At 41.3% G+C, this 23,597-nt stretch overlaps 1 protein-coding gene across 1 annotated transcript; it reads left to right on the forward strand.

The window, feature by feature from the left end:
• Positions 1 to 1,815: 1,815 nt before the first annotated feature.
• Positions 1,816 to 21,634, forward strand: adam19b (ADAM metallopeptidase domain 19b). Its single transcript, XM_034883244.1, has 23 exons — positions 1,816 to 2,095; positions 2,349 to 2,461; positions 2,581 to 2,651; positions 10,316 to 10,394; positions 10,637 to 10,713; positions 12,474 to 12,675; positions 12,764 to 12,829; positions 13,300 to 13,371; positions 13,494 to 13,660; positions 13,869 to 13,953; positions 14,194 to 14,333; positions 14,883 to 15,060; positions 15,147 to 15,236; positions 15,456 to 15,651; positions 17,426 to 17,534; positions 17,826 to 18,042; positions 18,254 to 18,331; positions 18,872 to 18,980; positions 19,090 to 19,219; positions 19,582 to 19,684; positions 19,787 to 20,134; positions 20,222 to 20,319; positions 20,404 to 21,634. Exons 1-23 carry the CDS (start codon positions 1,975 to 1,977, stop codon positions 20,408 to 20,410), a joined length of 2,856 nt encoding a protein of 951 aa, XP_034739135.1. The 5' UTR covers positions 1,816 to 1,974; the 3' UTR covers positions 20,411 to 21,634.
• Positions 21,635 to 23,597: the final 1,963 nt, after the last annotated feature.

A 23,597-nucleotide genomic window follows, 5' to 3' on the forward strand; every position in this document is an offset into this window, starting at 1 on the left:
TGCTCTGTGGCATATTTATCATTGCACTTATAGATGACCGGCTCAGTATGAATGGCTGCTGGAGGCTCAGAGTGGCAGGGACCAAGTGTATTTTGATACTGTAGTAGGCTTGGTTACAGTCGGATGTTACAACTGTATTTTTGGTCTCCTGACCTTGTTAAGCATGCGTGTAACTTCTCTACTGTACTCCATATGACCAGGGTTCAACAGCATTTTAGATCTGTCACAGAAGGCTGCTTGTTTTAATAATGAGTAAATGAACAAATTACGCACGGGCCTTCAATTAATAAGTAAGATGTACAACAACACTTTATGATTGCCAAAGTTGCCCTTTTCATAAGACATACACTGCCGGTCAAACATCTGGGGTTATTTAGAAATTTCCACTGCACGCCATTGTAGACAGAATACCAGCTGAGATCAGTTGCTTTGTTTTTTAACCAGGGCAGCAGTTTCCAGATCACATTATGTGCTTACATAAGTGCAAACGGGTTCTCAGTTAGTTTTCTTTTTTAAACGATGATAGATTAGAAAACAGAATGCGCCATTGGACCGCTGGATGAATTGTTGCTGATAATGGGCAATGTAGACACTGTATTAAAGATCAGCCACCCACTCGTATCAGCTTGCATTCTGTCTATAATGGAGTGGAATGGACATTTGTAAGTGACCCCAAACCGGTAGTGTAAACTGTTAGGTCAGCTCCCTTGGACCACTGCCTACACATCAGTGACTCAACACATGTCTTATAGTGTAGATGGTTAGTAACAAGAACGTATTGAGGCAAGTGGTGCAGTTATTTAAAGACAGCATGTGTTAACATGCAGGGCCTACACTTAATCCTTTGGGACTCCTGGTTGGAAAAAACTGAGGAAATTGTGGACACAACCTCAGTAAAATTGTATGTGATATCTCTTTTTTAATATTTCCTGTCCTCCATTGTGATTGGTCAAATAACCACTGACTAACTGACACTAAGATGCATTCACATTATATTGTACAGACTACAATTAAAAGCAACCGAGTGGGGAAATATGCTCACATAAGCCTTGGAGACCTCATGAAATCTCACAGCGCTAATATCTTCCACTTGTTAAAAAGAACCACAGTGTGTTAATAAGTGTTAATAACCCAATACCAACATGGCCGCAAAGCCACTATCGTTGGCAGTAACAGCTAATTAAGATCCATATTACTGGGAAGTAGCTACAAGATACTCATGTTTTTCTCATTCTGCCGACACTGTGTGAATGCAGCATTATAAAGTATATGTAAAGAAATGAATTGTTCACAGAAATATCAGTTTAATAATAATTAGGAGGATTACTTAGATGGGGAAAACAGTTGTATAATGTCCTAAAGTGTGATGATGTCACAGTGATGTCACTTGGAGACTTCACATTTATAACAGAAAATTTGCATTACAAACTGGAGTTATGGAGTTTCTAAGGTATGCATTAACCAGGCAGGGCGGGTCCAAATTATTTATTTATTTTATTTTGCATGATGGGAAATGTAGGATCCAGCATTTCTGGAGCTTGAAGCATACTATGACTAAACATTAGAACATGTCTACCTCACTTTTAACTATTATTTTTTTGAATCTGTCTCTTGTCTAATTATGTGAAACTACCTGGTAGATGTTCTAATGCTTTATTTCAACATTAGATTGCAGTGCCTTGTTGCTCACTCGTACATGTTTTCATCATTGTGTGTGTGTGTGTGTGCGTGTGTGTCTGTGTGTGTGCGTGCGTGTGTGTGTGCGTGTTAAAATATGGGGAGGGGTTGAGAATGAGAGAGATGTGCGCCCCGCGGTCTAACTGTAAGCATCTCATTCAGACGAGCGAGCGGCGGCGTATCGCGATGTCACACCGGCGGCGTCTTCTCCATCGGATGTGAACCACCAAGGCTCGTTCACCGCACATTTATGTCTCAGGGTAGCAGATTCATTCGGAGCCGCCGCTTGTTGTTAGAATGCGTCCGGGAGCGCGCTGTTCTCCGCCCGCCGCTGTGCAGTCCTCTCTGGGTCTGTGTCTCTTAGTGTTCCTGCGCTGTGTTCAGGCTGCTGCTGTGTCTGAAGGCGCTGTTTACAATGGTGAGTGTGATTGTTTCCCGGAGCGATGGCTGAAAATGGAGTTGGATATGTGTTGGAAAAACTAGACCGTCATTGCATTGGATCGCGTTTTTTTTGTTTAAATTTAAAACGTCACTTGTGCATGCATAATGTTAATTAGTCAATATGCCAATAATAATAATAATACAAAAAAAATCAGAAGCATAGGTAATTAAAGTGCATATTTGCTGCAGACTGGCTACAACATGTGTCATGTGTCGCCTTTTTTCATAAGGAGAAAATAAGCAGGGTCCAATGAGGAGCATCCTTGATCATGTACAGAATTATGAGATTACTTATCCCACATGGCTGCATCCTCACAGACACATGAGGTCTGTCGACAAAGAGGTGGGTCTGTCTGTCTTTTGTCTTTGCATCAAAATTGCAAACTAAATGAAAAAACTTATTTTATTAATGTTGCCATTTGTAAGTCAGCTTTTGTTTGACCACATCTGTTTTCCTCCCAGCATCCTGCAAAGGCACAGATTCTGATCTCAGCTGATGGCCGGGAGCTAAAACTACAGCTGGAGAAAAATGAGTGAGTGACTTGAGTGCAGTACACCTCCTTTGTGTTTAGTAGGAATGTCTCCGCTGAAGTTTCATGCTCCGAGGTTACCAAAATGAGTCAAAAGCCCCCCAGAAAATAGTCACCTGTATCAAACTGTTCCCATGTGACTGTACATTGAGCTTTGTATTCTTAGACTTCCAGAAGATGCCCCGGCTAGCCCCGTTTATTTGACCAGATGTTAGCTGTCACATTGACGCATTTATAAGGTCAGTGGCCCTGTGGGTGCAGAGAGGGGAGATGAAGGGAGGAAAGGAGGTTGATGGTTTTGGTTGACACCCGATCTGTGTGCCTTGGGCAAACAGGAAGTAAGGCCGTGCGTCTGCACCTAGCATCCTGTAATCTGATGGAGCGGTTCCTGTCCAGTAACAATGGGATGGGGATAGGAAGGATCTCTCTGGTTTAATGGACAGCGCGATCACTGGGTGGGACAGCAGGTAGAACTGGAGCAGCGGAGTAGTCGGTGGGGACTACAGAGTTGTGGTTCAGCACTTTTGGATTCGGGCCAGCACACAAGTGAAATGGGAAGCTTTTTATGAACATTAGAAATGAAGTGCGTTTTTCTTTCTTTCTGTGAGTTGCTCTCTCTGTCACTTATTCACTCACAGGCACACACATTAACAAACCACGACTCCACTGGGTCTGACTGGACGTCCCCTAAGGGATTTACCCCCCTGCTCTCCCTCCCCGGCAGGTGGTCAAACTGTTAGATTTCCTCCTGGGCAAGGAATTTTAATCAATCACACACACCGTGTTTGTCTGCCTAAAAGAGAGGGACAGAGAGCGACGAAGAAAGATAGTTTGAGATACATTTGATAAAACCTTTTTGAGTTTCTCAACATGTAGTAGAGATTGTGTTAACTGATATCTGTACTGTATATTTGCAGATTGTTCCTAGAAAGAGGACATAGATTGGTTGTAGTTGTGTGTGTCGCTGTTGTTGTGCTGTCAATATCATTTTTTCGTCACGGTCCCCTGATGGGATTTTATCCCTGCTGCAGATCAAGTTTCCTTCTGGAGGTTACACTTCACTTGAAAGGATCTCCACTAAAGTGATGTGACACTGTCATGAAAGTGTCATAAACGTTTTGCCATAACGCTTCTTTTAGCAAATGTCATTTGGTTTTTTCATGACAAGTTAGGGTTAGGGTTCATGTGTCGTGACTGTGTCATGTGTTCATGACAGTGTCATGTCACTCTTATGTAGATACCTTCAGGTAAAGTGTTACCCAACCAAAATATATATATTTTGAAACCTTTTTTGTGCAACTTCTCAACTGTTTCCTGGAACAGGAAAGCTGTTAAGATTTCTTCATTTGTGCCCCAGTGACAGTTAGAAAAGGAGTGAGGTGATAATAGGATAGGAGGAATAGGAGAATAGGATAGTTACTAAGATGATATATAAAAGAATAATTGTAGAAATTAAAACAATTGTTACTTGCATTTTCAATGATAAGGCATACAAAATGATTTCAAGTAAAACCAGACATAGTTTTTCTATGTGCCCCACCTTAGTATTGATTCTGTAATATACTGTGTCTGAGAGCTGTATTGATCATGTAAATACTCTTTTCTGTTTCATTCACTTAAGCTTCAGCCTCCTTACACTTCGTACCCTTCGATGCCCAATTCACTAAGGGACTGTACAAAATGGTTAGGGAGGGAGGTAGGGAGAGGTCGGACTTTGGGTGATATGTAGAATGTTCTTATGAAATACCAATGTCAAAATTGAGACATTCAGAATTTTTTTTTTATAACTGAAATAACCTGTTTGTTATTACAGAGAGAGTAAAGTACTGAAAAAAGGTTTTACTGCTCCAATGGTTCATATATGTGAACGGTTCTCAACTCTAGTTGCAATGTTTGGTGACACCATAATTTCAAATTTGAAAATTTGGTGCATATTATAAAAACTACTGTTCCACAACCATACAACACTTTTATTTTATCTGTTTATATGCAACCTAAGTTTACATGATTAATTGGCTATATGTTGAGATATAAAGATAGATGTTTTCCTAAGTTGAGGGAAAGATTCCATTAAAAATGTTAGTAACTCTTTGGAGGGCCTTACTTAAATATAGTTATAATAATAATCATAAAGTTCAGCCCCCCTTCCCACCCCAATATCTTTCACTGGGTCCTTTACAAAAACTGTTTTACAGCATTGAAAGAAAGAGCTTGCCGCCTCCTTTTTGTAAACCCATTACCACCAGCCAGTGTTTCCCTCCCTGCCTAAACAGCAAATACCACACTGGGTTACTGTGGGTTGATTTATCCTCTGCTGGCCTAATGTGGAGACACATTTAGCTATGTAAGACTATGTGGGGGGTGAAAAAGATCAATGTCTGCATATGGAGAGAAGCCAGAGAAAATACTGCCAGTGTCCATGGCTATGTCCTGGCTACTCCCTCTTGTCCTCGTTGCCCCTGAAATTGAAACTCTTACAGGCAGCAGATAGGGAAGATCCCAAACTAGCTGTGAGTTGGTCTTTATCTTGTCTTTCTGTTTATACTCCTGTTGCATTTTACATCTCATGTTTTTCCGCTCTCTTTCCAAACCTGGACAAGTATAGCTGTGAATGCTATTGAGCATCAGTACTCCCAGTGGCTGCAGTACAAACTTAATCCATTTATTCCCTCCCCTGCCATGCTTGTCAATGTGCATATGTGTGTAGGTCTTTTTTTCTTTTGCTTTTATCTTAATGAAAGGCTGTGGTGCGCCCGTAGAGGATTGATTTGGTTAAGAGTCAGGCAGTAGCTAATGTGCTGACTCAGAGAGAAGAAAAGGGGAAGTAAAAAACAGAGGGAGAGAAAACAGTGTAAGAAAGTGAATGATGGACCAAAGGAGAAGGGTTAAGGTGAGAAAAGTCATGGAAAGTAGTGTCAGTTTGGGGTCAGTTTGGATTTGATTTATGTGCATTTGGTGCAGATATGAATCGTGTGGATATTCTTGCTTCCTCCTCTATATGACTTTCTCTGTTCTTCTGCTTGATGCTCTCCCTGCACACCCTTAAGTGCATGAACCTGAATGAAGCACTCCCTTGGGAAGTGTACACATCTTTATTCCTCCTCTCCTCTACTCTCCTCTACTCTCCTCTTCTCTCCTTTCATCTCCTCTCCTCCTCACTTATCCTCTCGTCCTCACCTATCCTCTCCCCTCCTCTTGTCCTCACCACATATGTCTACCACTGTCCCCTTTAAAGCTCACCATTCTTTCTCATTTCTTTCCTTTCCTAACCTCATGTGATATTCCCTGGGGCTCTAGTGCGAGTCTACATCTCTCTGCGGTCAGCGTTTGGGAGACTGTGGCCACACGCAGACAGACGAGACACACACACACACACACACACACACACACACACACACACACACATATACACAAACGGCAGACCAAAAGAACACAAACAAGGCTGACCTGATGGATCACAGGTCTAGGGAGTAGGTAGCAGGGATGCATTTGCTTGTCCTTTTTTCTATGTTTAGTCTCACATTGACTCGGTCTGCTTTGAAGTCTTAATGTAGCCGTGTATGTTAGCCTGTGTGTTGGGGAAACACTCACTGGGCTTTAAACAACAGTACATTGTTCTCCATGTGCAATAAAAGCCTTTTCATCATCCGTTGCCAAGTGGTACTTTGACTTTGCATCAGCTTTCTCCCTGCCTCCACCCGCGTGCCGTGATGTCATCTGATAGGCCTACTATGAGAGAATGCGACCCACTGACCCTAATGCATTACCCCACGTCCCCTACGCCTCGCCCTGCCCCTCACTATCTCCCAAGCACATTAGCATTACTCCCCCACCCCTTCTATCCCGTCATGAGGCTGAACCAAGCCTTTGTCTCACCCTCACTGCCAGACAGCCTTGATTCAGCCAGTATTGCGCTCCTCAATCAAAGCATCTGGACAACATCCAAACTCTGAGGAGTTCTCCCGCCATCACACAGAGGGGTTTGCAGTCTTGATTTGAAGCCTCTCACAGCATTTACCAAAATGAAGTCAGAGTCAAGAGTATGGTATATCCCAAGGGTGTTTGTGGTTTTGACTTGGTGACAGTTGGATGAGAATTATTTTCCAATTTTACGTCTGTACGGAAATATGAAACTGCAGCCAGGAGTAGCTTAGCTTAACATAAAGACTGGAAACGCAGACTCGGCTAGGTAGGGGAATCCTCCTTGTAACACCTCTAAAGCTGATTAACTCATTATATCTTGTTTGTTTAATCCCAGTCTCAGCTGGTTGCCTGGCAGCCTCGGGGTGACAATAAGACCATTACAGGTTACTGCAGCTGTTCAAGAAATAGTCCTGCCCATACACTTCTGTTTTTGTATAGAGAACAGTAAGCAAAAGGGGTTAATCGGAAAGCTTTATAGGTGCTGCTAGGATGCTATTTTTATTTTTATCATTGGACAGAGCCAAACTAGCTGTTTTGCCCTGTTTAAAGTGTTTATGCTAAAGCTAAGATAACTGCCCGCTGGCTGGAGCTTCCTATTAAGCCTATAGAAAGTGATATCAATGGTTTTAACCAACTCTCAGCAAAAAAATGAATATGTGAATTTCCCAAAATATGGTTGGTAACAAAATCAGCATAACTAGTTATACACCACTGTTGCTGGACCAGAAAAAACAGATTCAATGTGCTGAAATTTGTCCTACAGTACATCATACGGAGGAGTATATTCAAATTTGAATTTCTTTATTTTATTCATAAGGCCACACACATTAATCAGAACTTCTGTAACTGTGCCAGTGTAAGCTAGCTGGCTAATTTTCAACTGTAACAAAATAAGCATTCTTAAGACACTGAACAAGCCATGCAGTGCAACAAGAAGCAGCAAAATACCACAAGATACACATACATGCAAAGCAGTAACAACCGATCATTGATCAAAGGCTATAATTGGGTTTAAGAGCAAGTTTTTTTTTTGGTCTCTGGTTCTATACGATATGGGCATCATCATTCTAGACTCTATGCTACTAATGTCACTGCATAAAAACAGTTTGCAGAGCTGAACCAATGACATCATGCATAGCTGCATGTGCTTTGCAGTTGTCCTCGTATTCCTATCACACAGTTAATAATCTACTTCTCGAGATACTGATGAGGCAAACTGAAACTACACTGTTTCATCGCAACTGCAGGTTATTTTGGGTGGTTCCTGTGGTTATTACTTCATGCCGGATGACAGATGCATGGGTTCACCTTTCATGCAGTTCTTCATGATTTAAATAAACCACCTGTTGATACAACTACAGTAACTATGGCATTATAAAGCCGTGTTTAACCAATGATAAACCAATGTTTATCAGTTATTTTCAATGCCTAACCATATAAGAAATCAACTGTATTTAACCTTCAGTAGAAGAGACTAGCCATGTCTAAATGGGACAAATGCATTGCTAGGTTTTTGACTTTTGATCAGCACTTTTAGTTGTGTTGAAAACTAGGACAAAACTAAAACACCCAACTGTGCTGGTATTGTGCTATCAGTAGTGACAATTGATTTTTTTAATGGCATGTTGTGTCTATGTATCACATGGCAGCAGGTTATATAGTCATCATTCTATGAGCGTACACAGCTGCTGACTGGCATGGGAGAATAAGCGAGAATGGAGGAGAGTCATTTTGTGTCTCCTCGTGGAGGAAGCGATCATTCCTGTATAATGACTGCTCTGCTCAGTCAATCATCAGCCACTCTGCCATCCATTCGGCCTGTTAGAGCGACAGAAAGGGCTATGTAGATGAGAAGAGAGCGTGATGGGAATATTTGGTAAAGCAGGAAAACTAGAGGAAGTCTATAAATGCACTTAGAAGGTCAAATCACAATACGGGTTGAGAGGGGTTTACCCCATTTAGGGTGACATCAGCCAGATACATAACCACTGAGTGATCATTTTTTTAAAGTCTTCTCAGAGACTGTGTGTGTGTGTGTGTCAGTACCCCCTCCAACCATAGAGTAGTAATCTGTTAAAGGATGAAGCAGACATTTTCTGTCTATGACTTCCTTGTTGTGGCTAATTGCATCAACAGGCTGCCATTGATTCAAGAGGCTTGTCTGCTTCGGGGCAGAGATCCCCATCATCCCTTCAATTGTCTTTATCATCCTTTAAAGGAATAGTTTGACATTTTGGGTTAAGACGCTTAGTCATTTCCTTGTCGAGAGTTGAATGAGAAGACCCCCATTCCTGTGGAGATTTTGCACCAATTATTAAGTCACAATCAACAGCTGATTGACTTAGCTTAGCATAAAGACCTTAAACATGGAGCAATAGTAACAAAATCCAGCTATTATCCTCTCTAAAGTTAAGTCATTTCTCTAATACATACAAAAGGTCTTTGCAATTAGAGCCAGTCTAGCTCTTAACCCCTTGTTTCAAGTCTGTATGCTAAGCTAAGCTAGCCAGCGACTGGCTGCAGCCCTGTATTTAAAGGACACAGATATGAGATTGGCATTCATCTTCTCATCTAACTCTCATCAAGAAAGCAAAAAGATGTGTGTTCTAAAATGGTGAACTATTCATTTAACTTCAACCTAACGATTTGCACAAATGTTCTCCAGCAAAGATGCAAAGAATAACAGTTAGCCTGATTAATGCATATATATCATCCAGGTAATATTATATTAGGTAAAGCTTCAAGCTGGCTTAAATGTTTAATAGATGAAGATGATACATGGTAAATAATAAAATCATAGTGGGACATCTATGGTCTATCTCGTGTTTATTTAAGACTTGAGTCCAGTTTTGCAGCCAGAGTCAGTAGATACATGCAGGTTTCTCTCCAGCCTGAATTCAATGCAGTTTCAAGCTACAGTTTGATGGATCTGAGTTTGTCTTTTGGGGGGAAATTTAGAAAGTAGGAGTAAAAGTAAACCAGCTGTGAGACAGGCAGAGTTTATGAATGAAAACAGGAAGGATGGATTGAGACAGATTTGGAAGGAGAAAGGCAGGAAAACAAGCATCTGTACGAGATGTAAATATTGTGCTGGTAGGTTGACAGAAACAGCCCGAGTCTGAAGACACCCACTCAATCAAACACACAGATAAAGAGTTAGAGGAATGTTTTACAACAATAAAAGGAAAGTTTCTCTCTGTATGTGTATGTTTCCCTGATTTATCAACCTCCCCTGTTCAGTCAGTGTTGTGTACTAATGGAGACATTCCAGTAGGCTAATAAGAGAAGAATAGGAGGACACTAAATAATAGTCCTGTCAAAATAATGCGGTGTGAACATACCAACAAAGTTAAATTCTCAGCATAGGGAAGTTACCATCTCTTACTTCAGCTATACTTTACAGAAAGTAAAGGGTCAATTGGGAAAGGTACATACGGATGTTATTATAATCCCAACACTTTCCCACATTACTTTGTATTTGCTCTTATCTCTGCCAGAATCTGCGTCTAAATCTTGAAAGCAGTCTTGTTTTTTGTCTCTGTCTCTCACAGAGTTAATGTTTTATGAGCTGCGGGCTGCTGGAAAAACTCTGTCTTCTTCTATTTCCTCTGCTTCCTGCAGCTTTTGCTCTGTACTTTGCACCATTGTTCCACCATAATGTTGTTTTAGAAGGTTGAACGTCTGACGCTACATACATATGCTCTTGCTCAAATTGTCTCTGAGTTTGTGCCGTCTTTCACCAGGCAGCTGTTGGCCCCTGGGTATCAGGAAATATGGTACACTCCCAATGGAGCCCGCAAGTCCTGCTCTCCTGCCAGCACTGTAAGTCTATGAAAGAGTGTGATGCTCCTAAAGTGCAATGAGGAGCTGTACTCCTCATAAAAGAGACATACATATCAATGCAGTTAGTCAAAACCTATAGCAGCTGTATAGCAGGCCATATGGACATAACATACTGCATTTTATGTTTGCAGAACAAGCCTCTCGTCTCTCTTATCACTGCACTACTCTGCTCCTCTACACAGAGAGCCGTCTGTTGAACATTGATTGTCTTTGTCTTCCAGGGACACTGTTTCTACCATGGGGAGGTGCTGGGCATGGAAGGCTCAAATGTTGCTGTTAGTACATGCTCAGGACTTAGGTAAGTAAAACCCCACCAATAGTGAAAGACATTTATAAGAATTCCAAGAAGTCTACCATAAGACTAAATTCTAGTTCAGTTGGTGCATGTCATTCCCCCCTCTCTCTCACCTTTCATATCTTCAGCTGTCCTGTCAAAAATAAAGGCTGAAAATGCCCAATAAATTCTATAAACAAACCAATCTATTTGTGAAGACAGGTCCTAACTTAACAGCATGGAAGAGGACTTTTCTTCAGCAAAACTGTAAAGAGCTGCAAGAAACCCAGAGAGCCAAGAGAAAATGTTTCCCAATACTCAGAGGCAGGGAGTTAGTCCTGCAGATCGTGTAGGGATGACGTCTGTGATGGATTTTTGTTAAGGATGTGTTGGCACCACTCGCTCTCTAAATTAAAGCTTTTAGTTCCATTAATGCTAATTTTACAGCCTCAGCTCATTTTTTTCAACCTCACCGTTTTCTAAGTCATTGATAGAATACCTGTCTACAGAACAACAGTAACACATAAGTTACTGTTGTTCAACATTTCCTACTTGGGTCAACTTGCCAAAAAAGACAAGGATCTTTTCAAAGCTATTAACATCACTTACTTTCCTAGTTGACATCCACGATGTTCCACTTCCGTGATTGCTGCCGAATTATTCTCCGGATGTCTGTTACCTTCCGCTTTCTTTGTGTTGTAATTTTAAACTCCGGTGGATTTATGATGACTATGCTTAACAGCTCCTCAGATCAGTGCAGATTAGAACCAGACAGCTAGCTAGACTATCTGTCCAAACTGAGTTTTCTGTCACATGTTCCACCAAAACAAGTTCATTGTCAAGGCTTTTTTTTAGCGGCACCATGGCTCTGTTGGGCACCTAGTGTTGTTTAAAGAAATGCCAATAAACCACAGTATGTTTTTCTCCCGTTCCGGAATGCTGTGTGGACTAGCCAGACCCTCCTCCACAGCACTGTGGAACCAAAGCCTGCACAACTGTCCAGCCTGTGATCAAACCGTGGCTGATTAGATAAGACAGGAAACTGTGTGTTGTCCAGTAGGTTAGGAGGTCATTGGCTCCAGAGCTGGTGGAATGACTACAGCTCAGTATGGAGATCCTGTGTTTTCTCCTGGTGTGGACCAAAACAGCTGACCCTTCCTGCTAGAAACACTGGCCGACAAGCACTGACAGAAATCATAGCCATATGAGTGTGTATGTGGGTTCAGCGCTCTGTATCCGGAGGACGAGGAATGAATACGTCTTCTTACTAATGTAGATTGTCTGGAGAAATGCAAACACAGCACAGAGGGACATTGACATGTGGGCGTCTCTCCAGATGTTTTCTACAGCTGCTTGACCTGCTGCTGAGTGCATGCTCGTGTGTTTGTGTATAGACGTCTATGTTCGTGAGGGGTTTTGTGAAGAAGCCAGAGGATTGTCTATTGCTTGGTCGGCCCCAGCTGATCTTAATTTATAAACAGCAGTAAATCGCCTGAGCCACTTTGCTCGGTTTCACCCATCCGTAAAATCCCCACAGCCAGATAAAAAAAATCCCATTCTGACGGCCAGCCTTAACATATTACCCACACTTCAGTTTGACAATGCAATTAAAGATCACTGTTAAATTTGATGTTTTAAAATGTTTTTACAGTGTTTGCAAAAGAAACTATGGTTTCCACAGCATATCACAGCGTGCAGACAGACAGACAGCAACCTAATTGATCAACGTTGATTTTCTCGAGCTATGTTTTGATGGAACCAACAGTAGCGTCTTGTTTTCCCAGGGGACTGATTTCTCTGAACACAAGCATCAGCTACCTGATAGAGCCTCTTCCTGTTTTCGCGGGCACACAGCAGCACGCTGTGTTCAGAGCCCAGAGTCTCCATCTACCCAGAGGTAGCTGCCTGCATCACCATGGCAACAAGGAGCATGAGGAGAGGCTTAACAACTTCATCCATGGGATGATGTCATCGCGGCACGGGAGGGTGCGTTGGGACAGTACAAACTCACAATAATGCCGTGACACAAAACATGCCAATATTCTGTATTAAACTGTTCTGTCTCTGTTTTCAGGAAAAAAGGGACCTGGACCAGAATATTAAGTACGTAGAACTGCTGATAGTGGCAGACAAGGCTGAGGTGAGGAAACAGTTGTGGATTTAAACACTTTTTAGGGACATGGGATTTTTTTTATGACACCATTAAATTTGGATGTACAAGATGTGCCTTTGTTTGTGAAATGAGCTGTCGTCTAAATTAAGTATCACAAGATACTTGCATACTAGCATAATTTCCAATGGTCCGTCATGAACTAGTCCAAAGACATGCAGGTTAGGTTCATTGTTGACTCTAAATAGCCCAGAGTGTAGTTGTAAATGTGTGAGTGAATGGCTTATGAGCTATTTCTATTCAGTATAAATAGTAAATGTCTGCCTTATACAGCATTATAATAAACCTAAATATAGAAAACAGTGTCAGTAAATTGCACCCATCACTCTATTTAGAGCTAGTTATTGTAAAAATAAAACCCCTTTTGAGATGTGGGAGATGTAAAACAGAGTGTGGGTGTGTCATGTTTCTGTGGGCAATGTGGTTTATGTCGTTGGCAGTTTGAGAAGCATGGGAGTAGTCTTGAGAAGACCAAACAGAAATTACTGGAAGCGGCCAACTTGGTTGACAAGGTAACACCTGAAATGAAGCATGAAAACCACAAACTGACATATCTGGTTCATGACACCTAAATCTAGCAGTGAACAAGTCAAATGTAAGATTTTTGTGTGATATATCCTGTCCACAACTACAGTACTACAAGGCTTTGAGCATCCGTGTGGCATTAATCGGTCTGGAGGTGTGGACCAACCAGGACTTGATCAACGTTTCAGACAACCCTCACAGCACCCTGGCAGCATTCCTGTCCTGGAGAGGCAAACAGCTCCGCATGCTCCCCAACGACAACGCTCAGCTCATCACGTCAGTGTTACCGTCTCCCACTTATCTTCCCATTTTTCATTCTTCACCCTCTCCAACGCTAGTGTCCCCCATATCTCCTCCTGTCCCGCGGGGTAGATCTCTTTACTGATTTTATCTTTATTGCATGAGACAATGAACATCCCCAGTTGTATCCCAGTGGGTCGTTGTCCAGCTGGAACTAATCACCAGTGGTGTTTTGTGTCTCCAGGGGGAGGGGGTTCCAGGGCACCACCATCGGGCTGGCACCTCTCAAAGCCATGTGCTCAGACTACCAGTCCGGTGGAGTGAACACGGTGAGAGATGAGAGTCTAAACAAACATGAACCCTGTGCATGCACTTGAGTAGAAATCCCATACAGATGGGGGTGGTTGTAGCTCAAGTGGCACAAGGGGCCAATAGTAATTAAGGTCAATATAGTGGAATGGTGGCATGCAATGACAGAATGCCATGACAAATATATAGCAGAACACTCTTTTCTCCACCTCCTAATGAATTGACTTTCTGAAGTAATGTTTGATTCTTCTTTCGAACAGGACCACTCTGAGTTAGCTGTCGGTGTAGCTGCCACCATGGCACATGAGATGGGCCACAACTTCGGCATGAGCCACGACATTACAGGCTGTTGCCAGGCAAAGGCCGAAGACGGAGGTTGCATCATGGCTGCTGCTACTGGGTACAATACAAAAATGAAATACAACCGATAAAAAAAACAGTTATTAAACAGGGTTTGGAGAAAAAACTGATACAGCATAGTATCGCAATATTTTCAGTGGCTATACTGTATTGATACACAGGCACCAAGTATCGATCTTTTATTATATGCAGTATGTGTTTGCAGTTTGTCTGCTTGACAATCACACTTTGCGGCAATAAAATTGAAGTGATATAAACGAAGAGAGGAATGTATCTTTTTAGATAAAACAGATGTTGACAAAGTTTCCTTTTGGGGACATCATTTGAAATTGGGAAAAATTAGAAGTTGGAAAAAAGGTTATACATTGCAATATACTGCAATATGTTTAAAATCACATCACATTGTATCTTGGTAAACTCTAAGTATCGTGATGATATCGTATCGGGAGGCGTCTTGTGATTCCCACCCCTATTATTAAACAGTGGAAAACAGAAGATTTGAAAAATGACATCATATTTAATGAAAGCGTGAGGGAACCAAGCCATAACGTCCAAACTGTGTTTGTGCTTCTTCCTCATCACGAACCAGGCATCCATTTCCACGTGTGTTCAATGATTGCAACCTGAAGGAGCTGAGGAGCTACCTGAGCTCTGGAGGAGGGAAGTGTCTTTTCAACTTGCCAAACACCAGATCCATGTATGGAGGCCAGCGCTGCGGCAATGGTTACCTGGAGGATGGAGAAGAATGTGACTGTGGAGAAGAAAAGGTTTGTTGCATCTCTTGAATGTTGCAGTATACATTTGCCTTGTATGTTTTTGCCAGGACTTAATGAGCCATGGTTTTTATGTGTAGGAGTGTACCAGTCCCTGCTGTAATGCCAACAACTGCACTCTGAAAGCTGGAGCTGAGTGTGCGCATGGCGTCTGCTGCCATAACTGCAAGGTACTAGCATGAGAATCTGACCATCATCTTATCAGAGAGAGACACAATAATCCTTTCATGACTTATGTGTCTCCTGGGCTAATTCTTACTATTAGATGAGCACTGTAGCAATTATGTATGACAGCTCTACAATTCATTCTTTCTTAATTCTTTTTATCATCCTCCTCGTCTCAGTGTTTCCTAAACTTCTCTTCCCCCTCTCCATCTCTCACTTTCCAGTTGAAGAGCCCAGGTGTGCTGTGTCGTGCTCCCTCGGGGTCCTGTGACCTGCCAGAGTACTGCGATGGGAAGGCAGAGTCTTGTCCTGCTAATTTCTATTTATTGGACGGCACGTCGTGTGCAGCCGGCCAGGCCTACTGTTACACCGGCATGTGTCTCACCCTGGAGCAGCAGTGTCGCGCTCTCTGGGGACAAGGTTGGTAAACGGAATAATAAGTAATCCTTACGTCTTTTGTTCCATAAGGTGGTATATCTACGTGTTTACAGTATTATAAAAGTAGTATATTTTATACATGTACAGTATATACACCAAGTTCCCATGTTATTGGGTGCAATTAATGCAGTCTAATACCTTTATTTAGATATTTATATCATTGAGGACTTTTTCTGTGTTTGTCTTAAAGCTAGTAAAGTAAAATATTTGCAAATTGGACATTACATTCTGTATTTAATTCCCAAATGCAAAAATGCATTGTGCCACATACATTCCTGGCAAGTGACACAAAACAGTGTTTATTTATATTTATATAGATTAAGGTAATTTTTTACTTATGTAACACTGACATCAGATTGACACGTATTATCAGTTATGTGAATTCCCAAAAGGAATTCCTTAAATTTATTCTTCTATTGTTGTGTTGGGATAATAAAATGTTTGATGGGTTAATCACTTTTAATGTCACCCAACTCTTACAACTCTGCGCTAGGCTAAAACTAATACAGTCTAATACATCTATTTTTATAATTATCAATGAGGGATTTTTTTGTGTTTACCATCAGAGAAAAAGAATACATACTTTATTAATTCCTGAGGGGAAATTCAATAATTTCTCTTTGTGCATTATACACAGGCCCAAAATACACATGCAAACAGGACCTACAGACATGCTTTAAAAGGAGAAATGACACAACAAGGGGGCTGCCCATGGACAGGCGCCCCAAGCAGTTAGGGGTTAAATGCCTTGCTTAAGGGCACCTTGGGAGTGCCCAAGAGATGAGCTGCCACCTCTCCAGCTACCAGTCCTTACATGGACTAGAAATGGCCCACAGACTGAGCTACTGCCGCCCCCTAAAACTATATAGTCTGTAGTTTATCAACTATATTTGCATATCTTAATGCAAGATTTCAAAAAGAATACATCTGCCCATGTACATATGGATTCCATATTCAAATACAATTTTCTTTTCAATGCCCAATTTGAAAGATGCATTGTTCTACCTACAGTCCTGATAGCATGTGACACTGACACAGCGTTTATTTATATTTATATAGTTTAAGATAATTTTTTAATATGTAATACTGGCATCAGATTGACATTTGTCATCAGTTAAATTGAGTTAAGGAATTCTCATTTAATGAAATGCTTTGCTACTGACTTTGGACAAGATTTTTGTAGGTCAGTGGCGCAATCACACTACTGCCGCAAGATAGCAATACGCCAAGAATTCACCTGAACGCACCGTCCTGTAAGACCAGCACGCCCATGGGAGCAAAGACGGGCGTAGGTGCATTTGCTATTTAAACAACTTAAAATAGCAAAGAAACTTTCGTCAGGCTTTGCGCCGCACTGCGCCGGGTTCAAGATAGGGCCCTATGTCACCCAACTCTTAATTGTCACTACTGTATACACACACCATTTCAATCATCAATCTAACAATGTCATTTTGAAGCAGTTAAACATGGAGTGCATGTTGAAGCACAGAGGCTAGGTAGAGATGAGTCCTCAGTGGGTCACAGGATTAGGGATTGGTATTGGACAGTGTCCAGGTTCACGTTGTGACAGAGCCTCCCTGGAGAGCCTTTGTAGAACAACAGGAGCCACACAGAACAGTAAGAGATGCCATCTGGTCTCCATCAGGTGGTCACATTACCCACTGTGCATGCATTGACTGCATGTGTGTGTTATTGTGTGTGTATGTGCAGCCATATTTATGTGTTTCTGCAAAACTTGTCTCTCGTTTGAACACAGATGGCCGTCCAGCCCCTGACCTATGTTTTAAGAAGGTAAACGAAGCCGGGGACATGTACGGGAACTGTGGCAAAGATGAGCTTGGGAAGTACAGGAGCTGTAAGGACAAGTGAGTATCGAAACACAGTGTTTCGGTCGCCTGGGTGGCTGACATGGTAGAGCGCACACCCACATAGAGAGGCTTAGTCCTTGACGCAGCGGCCGTGGGTTTAACCCCCTTTGCAGCATGTCATTCCCCTTCTCTCTCTTCAAGTCTAAGCTATCCTGTTGGAAATAAAGGCCTAAAATGCCCCAAAAATAATCTTACAAAAAACATTTGTGGTTAATTTACATCTAGATTTCCTGAGAACATTGATCAATCTCACCATAGTGATGATACCCTATTTGTTATCTCCTCCAGGGATGCTCAATGTGGGAAAATCCAGTGTTTAACCTCAGCCTCCAAGCCCCTTGAAAACAATGCTGTTCGCATAGAAACCACTGTCAGCGTGGGCATCAAGAAGATCAAGTGCATGGGAACACATGTGTACAAGCCTGGGCAGGGGGATGAGGGGGGGCAGGGTGACACTCTGGACCCTGGCCTGGTCATGACGGGCACCAAATGTGGCGACCACTCGGTGAGAGCATGCTTTAGATGCCTTGATCTCTTTCTCTTGAGATGTTTCTTTTTTAGTTGTCAGAAAGTCACATTTAATTGTTGTCTTTTACCAGCTTTGTGGCTCCAATCTTAGTAATGTTCATGAAGACAAAATTGCACCACCATTACAAACTACTTGCCTATTTTAACTCTTCTGTGACTTTTCCTTACATCGGTCCATAACGCAACAGATTTGCTTCAATGGAGAGTGCCGCAATTCATCTTTCCTCAGAGCGGATGAATGCAATGCCAAGTGCCATGGACATGGGGTAAGTTCCTATGTGTGTGAGGAAGGATGCTGTGGGAGATTGATTTCCGAGGGGTGTTGGGGAACATTTGGCTGCCAGCCAACTATTATGAGAAGATGGCAAACTTGGCAGGAGTGGAATAAGTATTTAGATTGTTTTACTTGATTAAAATTAGCAATATAGCAAAGTAAAAACACAGTACACATCTTAAATGTTGCTTAAATAAAAGTGCTAAAGTCTGATTAGCAAAATGCATATCAAATAACTCAGATAAATGTCTTGGAGTAAAGAGAACATTATTTTTCACTCAAATCCAGTATAAGTTGAAAACAGAAATAATCAAGTAAAGTACAAGTATCTGGAAATTATACTTCAGTAGAGTGGTTGGGCTAATGCGCTTAGTTCCATGCTACTACTGAACCTTGGACTTGTTTCCACTGAAAATGATTCCGATGTACTTCTGTAGTACAAAAATGTAATTAGTTGCTGTACCTGTATGTCAATGTAATGAGTATATCCGTCTCTGTTGTAATTTTCAAGGGTATTATGTTCTTTCACCAGCTGTGCAACAACAATCACAACTGCCACTGTGACGTGGGCTGGGCTCCTCCTCTGTGTGACCAGGAGGGGTCAGGTGGGAGTGTAGACAGTGGACCTGTCATCAGCCACAGTAAGACACTTAGTTTTTTCTAAAACCTGCAAATGTGTTTTTCATGTATTGAAACCTTAGAATATTTCTTTGAAATGCATTTTCTTACTCTTGTTTTATATTCCAACAGGCAATCTCCTCCCAGTCCTGGTGGTCCTCCCCCTGGTTCTCTTTGTGGTTTTGGCGGCTGTTGGACTCTGGTGCTGCTACAGACATAAACTCCACCCACTGAAAACCTCTGCTCCACCTCCAGTGCTAAAGTAGGTCATTCTGGGGTGTTAAATAAATGATTCTCTACATTATTGTGAACCGCATTTCTCCTAGGGAAGTACGTTCTATGTTGGGGCGCCCGGATGGCTCAGTTGGTAGAGCTGACACTTATATACAGAGGTATACTCCTCGATGCAGTGGCCCAGGTTTGAGTCTGACCTTCAGTCCTTTGCTGTATTTCATTCCTCCTGTCTCTCTCTCTCTCTCTCTCTCTCTCCTTTCCCGTCTTCTGATGTCCTGTCAATAAAGACCTACAAATGCCCCAAAAAATAATATTAAAAAAGCCCTTTCTATGTTGTGTGGATGTATAAATGATGGCCCTGTATTTTTGTATTTGTGTTTTAACCCTCAGTTGTTCTGTCCCGGTCGTGGTCAAGCCTCTGTGCAACAACACTCATGCGAACGGTCATGCCAACCCAACTTTCTTGCTAAAAAAACAGGACTCGGATCAGCTGGTAAAGAAGGCCCATTTTGGCCCAGACAATAATGCCATTCTCTAGCGTTTGAGAATAACAGAATAAACCACTGAACTTTGTTATTGTTGCATTCTTCCACAGGGGAAATCCTCTCCTAATCCGAGCCCGTCTTGCTCCTCTCGGTCCAGACACGCTCTCGTGCGTCCAGCAGTGAAGCCTCCTCCCGTTCCTGCGTACGCTGTAGAGCAGAGAGAGCAAACACCTCAGCCACACACACATTACTCTCCTCAGGGTTACACTCCACCTCCCTCTAAATCTGTGCAGCTCACCGAGCAGAGGCGAAACCAGGCACCTCCACCACGTTCAGGACCTCCACCTTTACCTTCCCTGGACTCCAAAACCCACTTACACCACTCAGTGTTACCCAAACCCCGACCGGACCCCCCAAACAGACCTCCACCGCCTTGTCCTGTTAACAAGCCGTCAGGGGTGAGGCTTTTTTGTATGTTTTAAAGTAAAGCCAATTTTGTTCTAGGTAACTGAATGTGACATGTTTTATTTTTCATTTTGATTTAGGAACAGCAACAAATGAAAGGCCTGCAGGTTTCTACTAATGCCCTGCAAAGAGGAAAAGCCGTCTTGGCTCCATCTGCTGGACAGAAAAAGCCAAACAGGTAATTATTCTGGGGGAGTTTTCTAATGTAAATATATACTAACCCCTTGTTAACTTCTTTTTTTCTTTTTGTTTCTTCATTTAGAAACTAAGAGCTCAGGGATAAGTTGGGGACGACCACTTACATCCAGTAATGGACTGCCTCTTTTTTGAATATTAGCAGCTGAAACTGTGGGATATGATGAATACTTGACACAATGTGGATTGCAGTGTATTTACACTGTTTTGAGGGGAAATGGTAGAATCACAGCAAGCTATAGTACACATCACAGTGAGTATGTTTTAGGTCTCAAATCTCTAAGATTTTAGTTTACTCTGTGTTTTGGAAATTAGCCCGTTGTGCTTGTTTTCACACTTGGAAACAACGAAAGCTGTGATTTTATTTTATTACTATCCCATAAGTTGATTGAAACGGGATGTTGTTCCATCTGCGCAGCAGTATTAAAACACTGTTGCAGGACTATTTATTCACAAAAAAAATGAATGTTTACAATCTAGCCCACTAAAGTGTCTCTCCAAGACACCAAAAAGCATCAGCTGTAAAGGGATGTCTTATATTAAGAAAAGATGCCAATATTGAAGTGTGAATAAGAATGGGATTTTAACTGGACTCGAGGGGACCAGCGAAAGCCCTGCATGCATGCTGTAAGTATATGTTTATGACAAGAGATACAAGTCTGATATGTAGCAGGAAACTTCATTTTTTTATGTTTTGTTATTTGTTTTGTTTCACTGATTTTATGTTGTTGCACTCTGAGCGATCTTTTTAATGTTAAACACTCACCCGCTGAAGGTGTTGTTAGAAGGTGAGTATTTGATGAAGATTGCGGGTGAATTTGCACCCACAATCTGTGCTGTCACCAACAATTGGTGATTACGTTGTCTTTGTCCATTGCAACATTTCAAATAATATAATATGGGCAAAGAAATATGAGCCATAGTTTTATTAGCATGTGTCAGTTAAACATCAAAATTGCACTACACATTTTGCGTGTTCATCAGAAGATAGTTACTAAAACTGTTCAGTGGGAGTTCTCTCGTGACCAAAAGGCTATGAAGTTACTCTTCTATCTGAGAAGATTATACACTCCAGGCTGTGTAACAGTGAGAACTTTGTAATTACTGTGAGGTACTGTTTAAAATCCAGGTCCATTTAACGGCCCAGGGGATGACCTGCTTTGATCTGTAATCTGTCAGCTGCCATCTTTTACCTTCATGTCAGACCTATGCAAACCCCGGCACTGTGCTACACTCTGTGCTCTAAACTGGAATTCAAATACACCCAAGAGGAAATAAAACAATGTTATACCTTTTAACTGGTTGTGTTTTGTCAATGCATGTGATCTTATTCATACCCGAATGGTTTTCTAGATGCAAGAGCAGGCTCCAAAGTAGCTCACTGACATTTGCATTATCAAACCTAGCTGCAAGCCGCAATTCTTGCACAAAACAATTTCTACACTTAGGACAATTTTGAAAAGAATTTCAGAGATTCAGTATGTTCTACTTCTGCAAATCCTTACACAACCAAATGATCTGCTGGTGCACCTCAAAAAACTGCAGGAAAGTTAATCTAGTGTTAAACAGGAGCCCAAGGTTAAGAAGAAAAAAGGCAAGCCTTTTGTGACTTACAGTCAGTCAGGGAGTCTACTGTATCTAATTTTGAGTACTTTTGCTAACATGTTTCTGCTAATATGATTGGTAAAAAAAAAAAAAAGACTGTGTAATTAAAAGTATTTACATGCATTCTGTTTGTCATAGAACTCTAGAGCGTAGTAACAAATTAGTGCTAACACTTTACAATAAAGTTGGAATTAAGTTACCAGGGAACAAATGAGGAACGAATGAAGAACTGCCTGCTTGGTTGAAGTTGAATTAAGTTAATGAGTAAATCCTAATCACATTTAATAGAGTAACTAGTGATTAGTAAATCCTAATTACACAAGATGAGTAGCTAATGATTAGTTAAAATAAGTTAATTGTAAAGCGACTTGATAATTGTTGAACCAATAAGTTTTGGTTCAACAATCAAGTGTCTCCAGATTTGTTAATGAGTTCTTCCCTTTGCCAGAATTCTATATGGAGGGGTATATAGTAGATAATGATGAGTTACCAGAGAACAGGCTAGGAGATCGGCCTCCATATTAATAAATCATTAGATAATGGCATAGCTCGTGCATACCACTTTCTTTATGAGTTGTTATCAACTCTGACCAGCTGTGGGCAACACAACGGGAAACAACCCTTGTGCGTTTCAGTAGTAATTCATCATCTACACTCCTATTAGGAGTTATTAGGGAAGTAATTATTCACCAGTTATCATGTTGTCCCTGAATTGTTCCTCAGCCATTTCTCATTTAATTATGGCGGTGGATACGTTACATGCCTTTGCTGTGGAAGATCTGGGTTTGATTCCCACTGTGATACATCAACCAATGTGTCCCTGAGCAAGACACTTAACCCCTCCAGAAGTGTGCAACCTCTGACATATGTAGCAAATGTAAATATGACATGAAATGTAATTAATCATTAACTAATAATAAGCTACTCTATACAACTGAATAAAAGTTAGTTTCTCGTAATTTCCTTATTGGTAACTAGCCTACTCAACATTTTGGGTACCTTGTTGTAATTTGTTACCGAATTTGTCAGATGTGTTTTCATTTCTAAAAAAATAGGTCACAGTTTCACAGTAATCCTTCTTGAACAGCTGAATATTGCATAGACATAAATGGAAAAGGAAGAATATATTGGGGAATGTAGTCTTAATGTAACCCTTGTGTAGTCCTCCTTTTTTAATGCCGCTTTTTTATGTTTTCCCCCCTTTTCCTGATGTTTTTCCCCTTTTTTGTCGTTATTGTTACATTTTTCGTCCCACCCCCCATTTTTCAGACGTTTTTCTAACTTTTTCCACGTTTTTGTCGACCTTTTACATAGTTTTTTTCACTGTTCCTCTGCGCTTTTTAAAATTTTTTCCTTCCCAAGCGTTTTTTAAACTTTTCTGTAATTTTTATCACTTTCTTTTAACGTTCTTTTATCAATTTATTTTTCAAATGCCATCAAAATTGAATAAAACACCCACAATTCAAAGAAATTAGTGAACTGATTTATTTTACTTGTAAGGAGCGTCGTATGGAAACATCCACGTAATTATTTTTGGACATTTTGTTTGATAGAAACACCAATTTCTTACAGGGAAGCTTTTAGAAAATGGGTCAAATTTGACCCGAGGACATCAGGAGGGTTAATGCACGTGTTGGCCAGCTGGGGGCAGCGCAG

The sequence above is a fragment of the Etheostoma cragini genome, chromosome 10 (genome assembly GCF_013103735.1).
Source record: "Etheostoma cragini isolate CJK2018 chromosome 10, CSU_Ecrag_1.0, whole genome shotgun sequence".
NCBI classification, from domain to species: Eukaryota; Metazoa; Chordata; class Actinopteri; order Perciformes; family Percidae; genus Etheostoma; species Etheostoma cragini.

Excerpts from the sequence above, each read along its gene's own strand:
- adam19b (XM_034883244.1), top strand. The coding sequence starts at position 1,975 with ATGCGTCCGGGAGCGCGCTGTTCTCCGCCCGCCGCTGTGCAGTCCTCT. Across the intron at positions 17,535-17,825 it reads TACAGGAGCTGTAAGGACAA|GGATGCTCAATGTGGGAAAA; the intron begins GTGAGTATCGAA and ends TATCTCCTCCAG. Across the intron at positions 19,685-19,786 it reads AACAGGACTCGGATCAGCTG|GGGAAATCCTCTCCTAATCC; the intron begins GTAAAGAAGGCC and ends ATTCTTCCACAG.